This window comes from Gopherus evgoodei, chromosome 2 (genome assembly GCF_007399415.2).
Source record: "Gopherus evgoodei ecotype Sinaloan lineage chromosome 2, rGopEvg1_v1.p, whole genome shotgun sequence".
NCBI classification, from domain to species: Eukaryota; Metazoa; Chordata; order Testudines; family Testudinidae; genus Gopherus; species Gopherus evgoodei.
The window spans coordinates 265,568,623-265,583,529 of record NC_044323.1 but is presented as its reverse complement, the minus strand read 5'-3'; the positions used below and the strand labels follow the sequence as shown (position 1 = coordinate 265,583,529).

Sequence of the window (14,907 nt, the reverse complement as noted above, 5' to 3'; positions counted from 1 at the left end):
TTCCCAATAACATTACATAAATAAATGTGCTCCCATAATAGCATGCAGCATCAAATCTAAACTGAGAAAAGTATGCAAGTCAGACTGATATTAAAATGTGACCATGCCAATCTCATCCACCTGAGACATTTCTGCCGACAATTACAGTACATTCCTCTCTTGGACTGCAAGTGTGACACTACTGAAAATGGTGTCAGCACAAAATAAAACCCACTTCATTTCTACCCCTGCTGGTCCCCAACCACAGAAAGCCTGTTTGCTGCTGTTATAAAAAAGGAAACAACTGTATGGATGATAATCAGCTCAACAGAAACAGAAGCATTATTCTCTCTTCAGTATAGGTCAATATCATCTTACATAGGAGAATGCAGGCATATTTTTAAAGCATGTTTCCCGACAAATAAATAAATAAAGCAATTAAGAGTAGAACAGCAAAGGTGTCTTTTCTGAAATTAAGCACAGAAGCAAAGAATTCTTTAAAATTATTTAATTACACATTTCAGGTAAGCATAATACAGCAGATTTCCCACCACTGAATTATTTACACCCTTTTTTCTTTAAGCTTCAACCATCTGTTAGAGTTTATGTCCCCATCATCAGACTGTCACTGCAGCAATCACTGTTCTTGTATGTGAGGGGTGCTGGGATAGGGCTATTGCAGGAAACGTTGTTCCATCAAGGTATGATTTGCAAGGTCGGTGTTTTATTTTTAAGATCCACCTACTAATAGTTCAAGATACTTCATGGAAGAATTCTGGCTTCCAAGATGGCCTGAAGAATGCATTAAAATCAAGCAGTGAGCTGAGTTCTAAAAATATTTAAATCAATACAAATGATGCTTTGTGGTAAAATTGGAATTCTCCTTCCTGCTGGTACAGTCATCCTAGAACTGCTTGTGTTAGGATAGTTTTACACCAATTTTGTTCTGCTCTTTCTTCATTAGCCTTTGTGCCTCTTTCTCCATTTTCTTCCTTTGTTGTTCTGCTGCTCTCTTTTCCCTTTCTGCTATCTTCTGCTGCCTGCAATTTGAAGGGAGAACATCAGATTCACTCCTTTAGAAAACAGTGCAAGATCCCTTTTACACTGGCTGAAGCTAGACAATTATTTACATGTTTTCAATAAATACGGAACTTCTTACTTCAGGAAAAAGGGTAACTGTGAGCATTAAAGTATACTGGGCCTGCAAGCTCCTTCAGCAACAATGCCTGGAATTCTGGGTTATTCCTGTGCTCCTAATTAGGCAGCTATCAGTTAACCTGCTTTTTGCTCATGCTCAGATTGTTTAAGCTTTAGTTGAAAGAGGGAAATTCTGCACTTTAAGTAAGCTGATGTCCAACTTTGCTTCTGTTAGATCTCTTACACTGCATTTTCCCTAGTGAAGACAAGGGTTATAGATCTTATCTGTTGGCATCTCTGTATCAGAATCCAGTAATTGCTGTACTTTATTCTTGAGCTGTATGATATCAACTGCTCTGCCTAAGCCCTTGTGTCCCACTTTTAAAAGACAGATACTTTTTTCACTGCAGAAAATTGCTTCATGGATTTGATCCAAAAAGCCTACTGAACTCAATGAAAGGATTCTCATCAATTTCAAGGGCTTTGGATCAGGCCCAGTATGAACATCTTTACAAGCTGAAGAATTTCATGAGATATAGGAAGAATATAACTGATTCGCTTACACAACTGTGTGAGACCCACAAGATCACTAGGGAAATATATTTGGAATGAGCTGTGGGGGGGAGGGGAAGGATACAATAATGTAGCATCCAAGACTTTTGTTAAAATGTTTGTTGGTTTTGTTTTTTGTTGTTACTTTTCCATTTTTATGTACAGTTTTCTATCATGCTTTTAAAGATAATCAATACTTTGTATACAGATCTAGTGAAATTTCTTAGATCTCATGCAGTGACTTTTCTTCTAAATGCATATCTGCAGTTATCAGTCCTCCAAACATCCATCATACATAGGCACAACTGGAATTAACTAGGGTAAATACAGTTATACAAACAAGCTACTTAAAAGAAATCAGCCAGCCTTAGTCTAGAATCAGAACACTCAAAATAAGGACCTGAGGTTTCTAGACTGAAGAGTTTGTTTCCTCGAGTTTCTCTTCTCTTTTGTGCCCCAACAGGAGTTTCATTTGCCTGCCCACTCCCTCAATACAAATGCTGGAAAAGGTTTTCCTCTCAACATCCTCCCTGAGACTCAGACAGACAGACACTCCTGCCTTGCTTTCCACACCCTCTCTATTGTCAGTCAAGTTCTCATACATTGAAAGCAGCCTAGACAAACTCCAGCTGCTGATGCAACACCACTTGTTCCTCAATAGTGTCCAAATTTGCTGCACCTCCCAGTTGGGTTTATTCTCCACCTTAAACCTGGGCATTAACCATCTTGGTCAACAAGCCAGAGTACTAAGGGCTAATCTACCTTTTGAGATTTGTTTTCAGAGTTAAAGAACTAGTTAGAAAGTTAACACTCCAGTTCCACACAGTAGAGTAACTGAGGGTGTAATTTCCACATTACAATGCACAACTGGATGCTATCACATCTCCTCACTCTGTATGGAGACAGTCTAAGGACAAGTACAGACTGACTGGGAAATACACATGGCAAACCCATGATGGTAGAAATCTATTTTTGCTCTGATGTCTCAAAGCTTTGTATTAGTGTGTAATTTTAAGTTTAATAGAAACTGTAAATTAAGAACACAGTCGGTAGAGTCTACTTTTTCTCAATTGTAATTGGCTAGATTAAACACTGGGATTAAGATGTTTGCCATTACCTACCTTTTTTTTTTAAGTTAGCTATTAGGTCACATAGCAGAACATAATTCAATAGCCCAGATTTCTAAAACATTCTGGGCTTGATTATGCCAAATGCTGAATGCTTAGCTTCCACTGACATTAATGAGCAAGTCCTTATTCACGTAAAAATATTATCATGTCAAATTAAAACAACAGACATTGATCAAAATCACAAACACCAGACTTGAGAACTCTCAAACTCTGGATTAGAACATCACTGCTCAGCCCATATTTAATTTAAAGCAGCATGGCCTCTGTTTCAGGTTGCCACTGGGACAGAAATTAAAAAGCAAAATAAACATCAACCTATTCCACACTGTCTAGCCCTGAGGCAGCATCTTCCTGCTATTGCTCTCAGAGCCCAGGCCATCACTGTCTGAAGGATTTGTTAAAAGGGTCAGCTCTCTGGTTGCCATGGGCACACAAAAATCATGTTTCTCTAGCAAATTACAAGATAGAATTTGTTATTTTATTTTCTCCTCTGGTTACATTTTCCCAGGAGTGGGAAGTGGGTGGCACAGTAACAGTGACTGAATCCATATTCCAGTGAGGGACTGATGCCATCTTCTGTATTTGATAAGCAATAACAGATAGAGAGGTATGGAGTATCCTGGATCCAGTATTATTCCATGCTTTTGTTAATGATGGTGGCATGGAATATGCTATTTAATATGTACACAATTAATCTGCCAGCTCTCTTGAAGGTTTTCTGAAGGGTAGTATTAAAACATGAGAGTTTTGATGAACTAGAAGATAGGGTAATATCAAAAATGAGATTCAGTGATAGCAGAGCAGTTCATGCTGGAAAGAATAATTAGAATGGGGGAGTAAGGGCGAGGCAGTAGGGAGGATGTGAGGTTTTTAGTGAATAATAAATTAATCCATTTAAATAAAACATGCATACTCACAGAAGTCCAACGTTATATTAATTGTATAGGCAGAATCAGAGAGAAAGTTGAGAGAAGATTAGATCATCTAATCTGACCTCCTGTATAACACAGACCATTACATTTTACCCAGTTATCCCTGTAGGGTCCAATAATGTGTTTTGGCTAAAGTGTAACATCCAGAAAGGCAGGCAGTCTTGATCTGAAAACAGCAGGAGATGGAGAATGTAACCCTTCCCGTGGTTTGTTCTAAGAGTTAAATCATCTCACTGTTAAAAAATTTGTACCTCATTTCTAATTTGAATTGGTCTGGCTCCAGCTTCCAGCTATTGATTCTTCTTGTGCCTTTCTCTGCCAGACTAAAGAGCCCATTAGTCCCTGGTTTCTCCCTGGGAATGTTCTTGTAGTGTCCCTCTGAAGTGTCCCTAACCTTTGTTTGCCAGAAGCTGGAAATGGGTGACAGGGGATGGATCACTTGATGATGACGTGTTCTGTTCATTCCCTCTGAAGCACTTGGCATTGACCACTGTCAGAAGATAGGATACTGGGCTACATGGACCACTGGTTTGCCCCAGTATGGCCGGTCTCGTGTTCTTATGTTCTTGTATACAGCAGTAAGGTCACCTCTCAATCTTTTCGATAAACTTAACAAATCAAGCTCTTTATGTCGCTCACTGTAAGGCATTTTCTCCAATCTTCAAATTATTTTTTGTCTCTCTCTTCTGCATCCTTTCCAGTTTTTCAACATCTTTTTTAAAATGGACACCAGACCGGTTTTCAGTATTCCAGTATCATTCTCACCAATGTCTCACATGGAGGTAAAATCACCTCCTTATTTACTCCCATTTATACACCCAAGGAGCACATTAATCCTTTTGGGCACAGCATCACACTTAGGAGCTTGTGCTGACTTGTTTGTCCATTATAACCCCTAAATCATTTTCAGAGTCTCTGCTTTCCTTGAGGCAGTTCCCCATACTGTAGGTACAGCCTGCATTCCTTGTGCCTAGATGTAGGAATATCACAAACATGAAGGCAGCTATTCTGTCCTACATGGGCCAGCTTAGGAATCAAGAGAAGAGAGATGAACATGTGCTTCTTTGAGGAACATTGTCTGCATACGTGTAAAAGATGGTTGTAAAGAAGACAGGAATCCATTACTTCCAGTCACTGAGGCAAAACAACTAATGGGTTTGAGCCTCAGGAGGATTACTAACAACTATTAGGCAAACTAACTTAGATCAGCTGAACAACAGATGTGATATCAAGGGAAGCTGTGGAGCTATTCACCGTCAGTCTTGTAGACTAGTACTCTAAATCCCAAGGGAGTGCTGCATCAAGGACGTTTATTTTACAATCTGCAGCTTTCCCTCATCTTAGCATCCTGAATAGCAGACATGCTGCTCTGTGTTTCACAGAAACAGCCTACTACTAACCCACCAAAAGGAAATTCTGGCGCAGTGATTTGGGTGGGAGAGAGGGGGAAAACGAAAGGCTGCGTGTGAAGATACCACCTACGCAAATAGTTCATACATGTAAAAATAATGGTATTTTAATCAGTCATGTGGAACTAAATGTTTAGCACTAACAAAAGCTAATGGCAGCACTCAAAGGCTTAGTAATCACAAGTACTGCCAACACTTCATATGCTCACTCTTTAGACTGCAAGCTACACAGAGAATTCCTGCCTGCACTAAGATTCCTAGGTGCTTTACTGCACCCTCTGCTGGCTAACCAAGTCATTTTTGTTTTGTAGACACCACACATACAGTAACATGCACGACAAAAGAGCTCTCACAAAGATGCACACATCAATGGTGAATTATTGTCACCGTTATATCTCCTGTGATATTATAGCTATATCAACTGGCTTTGCTGTAGTAAGATACAACTTTTTGCTGCTGTTTCAAGTTTACAGGTCACTATCTAGAATTTTACATATTCTCTATCAAAAGAGCTTAAATGGTGGTGAACGATCAAACTAGTATAAAACTAGATATGGTAAGGCAGGGAAAAAATATTTAATGACTGGCTCTTCAATTTACCAGAGAAAAGTAGAATATGATTCGATGGCTGGAAGTTGAAGCTAGACAATTTTAGATTGGAAATAAGAAGTTTTTAATACTGAGAATAATTAATCATTGGAGCAACTTACCAATGGTCGTGGGGGATTCTCCTTCACTGACAATTTTTGAATCAAGACTGGATGTTTTTTCTAAAAGACGTGTCTAAGAATTATTTTGGGGCAGTTCTATGGCCTGTGTTATACATGAGTCAGACTATACGATCACAGTGGTCCCTTCTGGCCTTAAAATCTATGAAAAGGTTAAAGAAGAAACAGAATCTGTTCGAGGCTAAGTTTGTTCCTTTTCTCGTGAATACAGTGCCCACAACCTGCCAGAACCAAATCTGGATGCCCATAGTTAGGCACCTAAACCAAAATATAGATAATAAAAACAACTCAAGTTTCTGGGCACCCGCTGCCACTGACTTCCATGGGGACTAGAGGGGGGACAGTAGAGAGGAGTCATTTATCTAGTAGTCAAGATTTGGAGCTGAGTGCCTAACAACAGGCACCGACGTTGGCCTAGGCACTTTACTGATAGAGATGAAGACAAGGCCTCTGCCACAAAGAGCTTACAACCTAGACGGGCAACACATAGATGAAGCCACGCAAGAGACACTCAACAAAAGCAGAAAGAATGACCAGACAGTGAAAGCAAAGCAAACCTCTGGTGAATTCCAGCATTCCCTTTTATTAATCCCTTGCAAATTAACCCAGTCCAGAGGGGAGGATTACAGTGTGCAGGATTTTGGAGAAAAGTGCAAATTCAGAAGTGACTTGAAGGAGGAGGAGGCAGAAGCACAAGGACCACATTGGCTAGAGAACTGCATGGAAGACGACCCAGAGACTAGTATGGGAGGACAGGAAAGATTTTGACATGCATGTTGAGACAAAGGGTGAAAATAAAATGTTAAAAATCTCTAAGACAAGTCAACATTCAGCAGCATAATTGTTCTGCATGTACTGTATATACATACAACACGCAGAAATCCACCGATTAGTGCATGAAAGTACTTTCAATCTATAAGATTTTGGAAGGACATTTTGATCTTTTTGCCTGACTCAGGGAAGATGATATTCTCCTTCCAGAAACAGCACCACAATGTAAATGAGACACTAGGACAAACATATGAAATGTATGCAAGATTTTGATCCACTACCCCAATCTTGCAGAGCAAATGAACCAGCAGGCAGCCAGATCTTCTTAGCTGGCTTAGCTTAGCTGATGGAAACTGAGGACAGCGAATGACAATACGTTTGTTACAATGTAAACAGATGTGCTGCTGCCCTGTCATGAGAGCCTAGCAAAAACTGTCTCAACAACTGCAGCCAGAGAGGCGAGTTCTCTGCCCTCCACCAAGCAGAAGGTGTGACATTCAGCATAATTGGGATAGTTAGCTTTTGCCTTCCTCCATTTTTCTTTTTTTAAAAACAAAGGAAAAACACGTCAGTGAACTGAGAAGTTTCCCCAATTAAAAATTAAGTCAGGAAACAAAGTATCAACAGCAATGTTAACTCAGCCACGCTACATGTACAGACAATGTTCTCGTCAATCTTTTCCAGTTAAAATGTGTAGCTTAGTATTCTTGCTTATGGTATAAAATGCAGGAGGATAAGACAGGAAGAGACAGAAAACAGAGCCAAGTTAACACTGCCAATAGAAACCTTTACATTCCAGACTATGATATGAACTGTGCAGCTATCATAATGTATTCAAGCTGTATTTTTACATTTATTTATATTATACTGCACAAGAATTAAATTGCCAAACTAGAGGAGTGCTGAAATTATTTTATCATAATTCAATATGGACAAAATGTAATTTCCAAATTCTGAAACTGGTATTGTTCAAAAATAACGTGCTTAACCCATTCTCGCAGTTGTTAAACACATGAAAAAAGCGTTCCAAAACCAAATACTGTGGTGATGAACACAGTATAAGAATTTAAACAGAACAGTCTTTGAGCACGATTGCTCATGGACAGCCCTCATCATGAGACTGCAAAAGGATATAAATATCCTAACATTATGTATATTGTACTATATGCCTTGCCATTCCAGAGCTGTCACAGTGTTCCTTCTCCCCTCTGATTTTAATAAGTGTTCAGAAATTTTAATAAAATATTAATCTGACACTGTGTAGTAAACTAGTGATGTTTACAGAAAGTCCTATTTGTTATTTTAACTAAGCTAGTAAGAATACAGTTGAGTCAGTGTGGATTCAAGAATTTATTTACTAAATATTTCAGCTGAATTTTCAACTAAAAAAAACCAAACAAACAAAAACAAAAAAAACCCCATCACTGATTCCTCACATTCTGTCCTAAACTGTTATCCAACATTTCCCATCTTTGAATTTAACAGCACACTGCTATGTCTGTATTCCATAAGTGCTTCAGGAATCACCAAGTTGAAAGATGCTATTGGTACATCAAGGTTTTTAATTGTGATTTTACTATTTGTATACTCTAGTGACTCAATTTTTTTTTTTTTAAGTTTTAATGTAGCACTGTGCAGAGTACACTTTATCTTTATTATTTCTAGAATGTAAAGCAATTAAAACTGCTCCTGGCTATATAAAATCCCATTACTCTTATTATATAAACAAGTGTTTAACATGCCAAATTCTTGGCACGTGTGAATAACGTCTTAATGGAAGAAAAGCATATGGTATAAAATTTGTATATATTGAAGATCGGGGGGGGGGGGCAGAATGAAAGCCTATGTAATGCATGTTTCGTAAATAAATTGTTAGATTGGCTAAAATATGATTGTGCTAAAAATTGCTCGAGCCTGGTCAGCAACAGAATTGTTTAAATTACCTAAGAACTTCTTCTGCCTGCCAGGCAGCATCTTCCTCTTCTTCCCAGGCGTTAGTATTTTCCTGCCAGGTATCCAAGTCTCCCAATTCAGGCTGAAAACAAAAGACCAAGAATATAATAAACATATGCAAACCATCTCCCCACCTCATTTCCAGATAAAACTATGTTGAAACTCAGAAAGCAAGGCTATTTAGTGTTAAGGGTTTTAAAAATCTGCTTTATGACAATATGGATACATCTTCTCCTAGTACCAGACAGGATTGTTTTGAGTTTCCCAACCATTTCCCCCAACTAAAAAAAACAAAAACAAAAACAAAAAAAAACACACCCCAAAATCAACCCCCCCAACAAACCATACTGAAGAAGTGAGAAACAGCTACTGTTCGGATCGCAGTGAAGACAAATACTGATGGAGCTAGCCTGCTGTCTTTAGAAAGAGGTACTAAAACATCTGCCTAGCTTCCAGAACTTTCTAGATTCTAGCAAAGTCCCCACCCACTGCTACTCATCCACATACTTCCCCCACTTTCCAAGCTATAGTATCAATCATTATCTATCTTAGGTACTCATATTGCCTCAATTACGGTAATGCAATGTGATCCCTGAATAAGCCCTTGGGTATATGCAGTTATATCAGCAAAACTGCACTTTTACTATTATAGCTTGTTTTACCCTTTGGGGGGGTGGTTTTACTCTAGTGGTGCACAGTACAACTTTGCTGGTACAGCTGTGTCCACGCCACGAGTGCTTTGCCAGTATAGTAGTATTCCTCTATTGATAAAACACTCCTAGTGTGGACGTAGCCTAAGTGACCTTTTGAAGGTCACACAGGAAGTCTGTGGCAATGCAGGGAATTGAACTCATGTCTCCTGAGTTCCAGGCTAGTGCGCCCTTCCACCAGACCCTCATTCCTCATGACTGATGCCATCTTTTCCCCTTCCTCTTTACACTGAGACAGTTTCTATGACTTTCTTATTGTTCCTCAATAGATATAACAAGAACCTTGATGCTTTCACCACTTTTTACCTTTACAAGTTAACAGTTTTCACACAGAGTGAAATTAGAACTCAAAAGTTTCTAGCGTCAGAAACCCTGCCAAATGTATGTTATCCGTGTGTACTTTTACAACTCAATGACACAGGTTATTAGAAGCAGAAGTTACGCAAGAAATAAATTATATATTTATTTAAAAAACCCTATTCTACCATTCCAGAAAGGTATCTCTCATTTATAGAGCACCTTATACCTTCAGAGTACTTTGCAAACAAGTTAATCCTACCTACCTCTCAGTTAGGCAAGTATCACCTCATTTTACATCTGGTGTTATACCCCACATTTCTTGTCCTAGTACACCTCTGTTGTCAAGGCAAACATGGCCTGCATAAGTGTATGAAGATCAATGCAAATTGTTCCTCTGCCCTTTCACTGTGGGATTAACGTGTAATCTCCAAAAAGCCTAGAGCGCTCTGGTTTAGGAGATATGGTAACAGTCAGGATGAATCTCAGACTAATTTCCAGCAGGCTGACTTGTATTCCCTTCTGCTCATCTCCTCTTTTCAAGAGCTAGGCAGACACCAGGCAGACAGCACTAATTCAACTAATTCACCAATTCAAATTCAGCATTGCCTGCTCAAATAGCTCTTATTCTTCATCAACAATTCAGGAACTTTATAGATACTTAATATCCTTCCTCCCCCCGCCAGACCTTTCTCTCTACTGAAGAGCAGACACACAGCCATATAAAATAAGAATCAAAACACATAGCATACTTACAGACTGGTGAATAAAAGGAATATCTTGTGTAGCTGCTAATCTACTAGAAAACCCTGCATTTCCATCTGGGATCCCAAAATTTAAAGGTTCTCTTTTTTTAACAACAATCTGAAAGACAACATTGAAAAGGGGGAAAGGAGAAGAGGGGAGGAAGTCAGAGTTTTATACCACCATTGAGAGCTAATAAGAACATGAAACCTTTTTCAGTGCTGTAATACACTACATCTATATATTTTAATAGACAAAATGCCACAAACATCCCTTTAAATAATTTAGTGTCCTTTTATTTTTTTTTTCAGTGCCTGGTAATTTCTTTATGTGTTCCACTTTTACCACTACAGATAGACACACAGATATTTCTTCTCTTCTTGAAAGGCAAGTCAGTAAATGTAACATGGTGACTAAAAACAAAGAGGAGTCCTGTGGCACCTTAGAGACTAACAAATGTATTTGGGCATACACTTTCGTGGGCTAGAACCCACTTGAATGGAAAATACAGTAGGCAGGTATAAATATACAGCAAATGAAAAGATGGGAGTTGCCTTACCAAGTGGGGGGGAGGGGTAAGTGCTAACAAGGTCAATTCAATTAGGGTGGATGTGGCCCACTCCCAACAGTTGACAAGAAGGCATGAATATCAACAGAGGGAAAATTATTATTATTATTGTTTTTATAGTGACCCAGCCATCCCAGTCTTTATTCAGGCCTAATTTGATGATGTCAAATTTGCAAATTAATTCCAGTTCTGCAGTTTCTCGTTGAAGTCTGTTTCTGAAGTTTTTTTCCTTGAAGAATGGTGACTTAAGTCTGTTATTGAGTGTCCAGGAAGACTGAAGTGCTCTCCTACTGGATTTAGGATGTTACAATTCTTGATGTCTGATTTGTGTTCACTTATTCTTTTGTGTTAAGGCTTTTTGGTTTGGCCAATGTACATGGCATAAGGGCACTGCTGGCAAATAATGGCATATATCACATTGGTAGCTGTGCAAGTGAACGAGCCCTTAATGGCGTGGCTGATGTGGCTGGGTCCTGTGATGGTGTCCCTTGAATAGATATGCAGACAGAGTTGCAGCGCTGTAACCCCCTCACCAGCGCTGCAACTCTCCAGTGTAGCCAAGCCCTAAGAGCATCATGTGCCTTTCTAGTGGCTTACCCTCATATAAGTAAAGAGCCTAAACACAAATTCTGTTTCTAGCATCTGAAATCCACAGAAATGCAAATCCCAATACAGGCCACCACCTTGTAATAATCCACCATGATTCATCAGCAGGGCCTGAACCTGGGAAATTCAGTACCAAATCACAAGCCTCCACCAGCCAAGTGACTCCTTTAGCACAAATGACAGAGGTCTGTGTTTTTGGGCTGGAGGTTCAAAGTTCATACCTGCTGACGATCTATGGTGCTCACTCCACAAACAATGAGAATCTCAACTTCTGAGTATGCACCTCTGCCTCACCAGCTGGAAGATTTCCACATTGAAACTAAAGTGCGCATTTAACAACACTACATGTAACTACAAATATGGACCAACCAACCAACCATAAACTCATTTCCTGGTACTGGTAGACCCAGGGACAGAGAAAAGACAGAATTACCGAGTTAGAATCTCTCTGTGCCCCAGCTGTCACCAGCACAAAGCAATGGGACCCGAATACCCCAGAGATGTTAAGGAAAAGGAAAAAAAGAGGCAAGTTAAACAGATTCAAGCCAAGCTATTGATTACATCACCAAATAAACAGAGCTGGGAACAAAAAGCATGTATTTCCTCTTTTCATATTACTCAAGGATGAGTCAGGAAAGGCCTACCAAGATATGGGGAGTTCCCCAAGTACTGCCCAGAAGACACGTCACCATTCGCAGAAGATAGCAAACTAAAACAATAGAACTTTGAGTATGTCTACATTCAAGCTGGTGTAATTTCCAGCTGGAGGAGACATATCTATGCTAACTCTGATCAAGCTAGCGTGTTAAAAATAGAAGTGTAGAAGCAGCACCATGAGCAGCATGAGGGAATAGCAGCCATGAGTAGGTACTTAGTGTCTTGGAGGGATCATACTAGGGGGATCTAGTTCCTTACTCTGCTTGTGCTGCCACAGCTACACTTCTATTTTTATGTATGTTAGCTTGACTGGAGCTAGTACAGGTGTCTTCAAGATGGAAATGACACCTTCCAGGTCGAATGTAGACTTACCCTTAGAGGATGCATTGTTAAGTGCAGTTCTTCAACTGAAACACTTCCCTTTTTATCGCAGGAGATCTATGTGGATCTAGTCAAATGTTTTATGTTAATGTAAGAAAGGCCCAGCCAGCTTGTATGAATTTGATATGCAGTTTTATCATATTAGCTAACAAACCTAAACACTGGGGCAGAACAGAGTATTTACAAAGATGACTAATTACTCAAAATAGCAGTGCAGCCTCTTTATAGTTTATAAATTAGGGTTGTCAAGCAATTTAAAAAAGTAAACATGATTAATCGGGCTAACAAACAATAACAGAATACTAAATATATAAATATTTTTGGATGTTTTCCACATATATTGATTTCTGTTACAAACACAGAATAGAAAGTATACAGTGCTCACTTTATATTTATTTTACTATAAATATTTGCACTGTAAAAATAAATCATATTTTTCAGTTCACTTAATACAAGTATTGCAGTGCAATCTCTTTATCAAGAAAGTTACAAAAATAATTGCATTCAAAAATAAAACAAATGTAAAACTTTTAGAGCCAAAAGTCCACTCAGTCCTACTACTTGTTCAGCCAATTGCTCAGACAAGTTTGCTTACATTTGCAGGAGATAATACTGCCTGCTTCTTGTTTACAATGTCACCTGAAAGTGAGAACAGGCGTTTGCATGACACTATTGTAGACGGCGTTGCAAGACATTTATATGCCATATACGCTAAAGATTTGTACGTCCCTTCATGCTTTGGCCACCATTCCAGAGGACGTGTCCATGCTGATGATGGGTTCTGCTCTATAACGATCCAAAGCTGTGCAGACCAACGCATGTTCATTTTCATCATCTGAGTTAGATGTCACCAGCAGAAGATTGATTTTCTTTTTCAGTGGTTCGGGTTCTGTAGTTTCCACATAGGAGTGTTACTCTTTTAAGACTTCTGAAAGCATGTTCTACACCCCATCCCTCTCAGATTTTGGAAGGCACTTCAGATTCTTAAATCTTGGGTCGAGTGCTGTGGCTATCTTTGGAAATCTCACATTGGTACCTTCTTCCCGTTTTGTCAAATCTGCAGTGAAAGCGTTCTTAAAAAGAACAACATGCTGGGTCATCATGTGAGACTGCTTTAACATGAAATATATGGCAGAAGTTGGTTAGAACACAGAGAAGCAGACATACAATCCTTCCCCAAGGATTTCATTTTTTTTAAAACGAGCATCAACAGCATGGAGCATGTCCTCTGGAATGGTGGCTGAAGCATGAAGAGACATATGAATCTTTAGCATGTTTGGCACTTACATACCTTACAATGCCAGCTACAAAAATGCCATGCAAATGTCTGTTCTCACTTTCAGGTGACAATGCAAATAAGAAGCGGGCAGCATTATCTCCCGTAAATGTAAACAAACTTTTTTCTCTTAGCAATTGGCTACACAAGAATAAGGACTGAGTAGACTTGTATGCTCTAAAGTTCTACATTGCTTTGTTTTTGAGTGCAGTTATATAACAACCCTCACACACAAATCTACATTTGTAAGTTGTGCTTTCACGATAAAGAGATTATCTCATACAAGTACCAAAGCAAACTGAAAAATACTAATTTCTCTTATAAATTTTTACAGTGTGAATAACTGTAATAAAAATAGAAACTAAGCACTGTACACCTTGTATTCTGTGTTGTAACTGAAATCAATATATTTGAAAAATGTAGAAAACATCCAAAATATTTAATAAATTTCAATTAATTGACAGCCCTATTTATAATACAACTTTTGTATTAGGCAAGTCTGGAACTGTATATTTTCAACACAGACACAAATCTCTCATTAACTAAAATATTTGTGCACAAATCTCTCGATACCCAGTATTGAAAAATGTATTTCAAATTTTGATTTCAGTATCACTCCACGCCACCGATGCTTCCCAGAATATACTCTGATGAAGGGACTTTCAAGTCACTGCTTGATTTTAAAAAACAGTAGAACATACCCACTTGGATATCCTTGATGGCATAAGTTCTCCCTCCCACCCCACCTTCTTTGACAAAATCAAGATTAGCCCATATCTTCCTATCTCTTCTCAGTTCCACATCAGATAGCAGACTAAAACTGATGGAGAGAAGCACAATACAAATAGACATCTAACACTCCGGGGGTAATTCTGCACCACTGCGCAATGCAGAATTTTACAGAAATTAATGGTGCAGAAATGGGTTGCAGAGATGTGGCTGTCACTAGGCAGAGCCCAGCTTACAAACAGAAGACAAAGGTGGGGGAGCGGGGGAAGGAACTAGAGGGTTCCCAGCAGCTGCAGTTTTCAGCACACACTGAAGAGAGGGAAGCAGCATGTGGGAAATGCCACGCAA

General features: G+C 39.0%; 1 protein-coding gene across 4 annotated transcripts in view; it reads right to left on the bottom strand.

Annotated features, from left to right (window-relative positions):
- Nucleotides 1-472: 472 nt before the first annotated feature.
- The window catches only part of EBAG9 (estrogen receptor binding site associated antigen 9), a 47,289-nt gene continuing 32,854 nt past the window's right edge, over nt 473-14,907 (bottom strand). For all 4 annotated transcript variants that reach the window (XM_030553712.1, XM_030553711.1, XM_030553713.1 and 1 more), the window contains 3 exons: nt 10,355-10,462; nt 8,582-8,673; nt 473-1,019 (listed from right to left, as the gene is read on the bottom strand). In XM_030553712.1, coding sequence (XP_030409572.1) covers nt 899-1,019; nt 8,582-8,673; nt 10,355-10,462 — 321 coding nt within the window. In that variant the 3' untranslated portion in view covers nt 473-898. The remainder of the gene's footprint in view (nt 1,020-8,581; nt 8,674-10,354; nt 10,463-14,907) is intronic.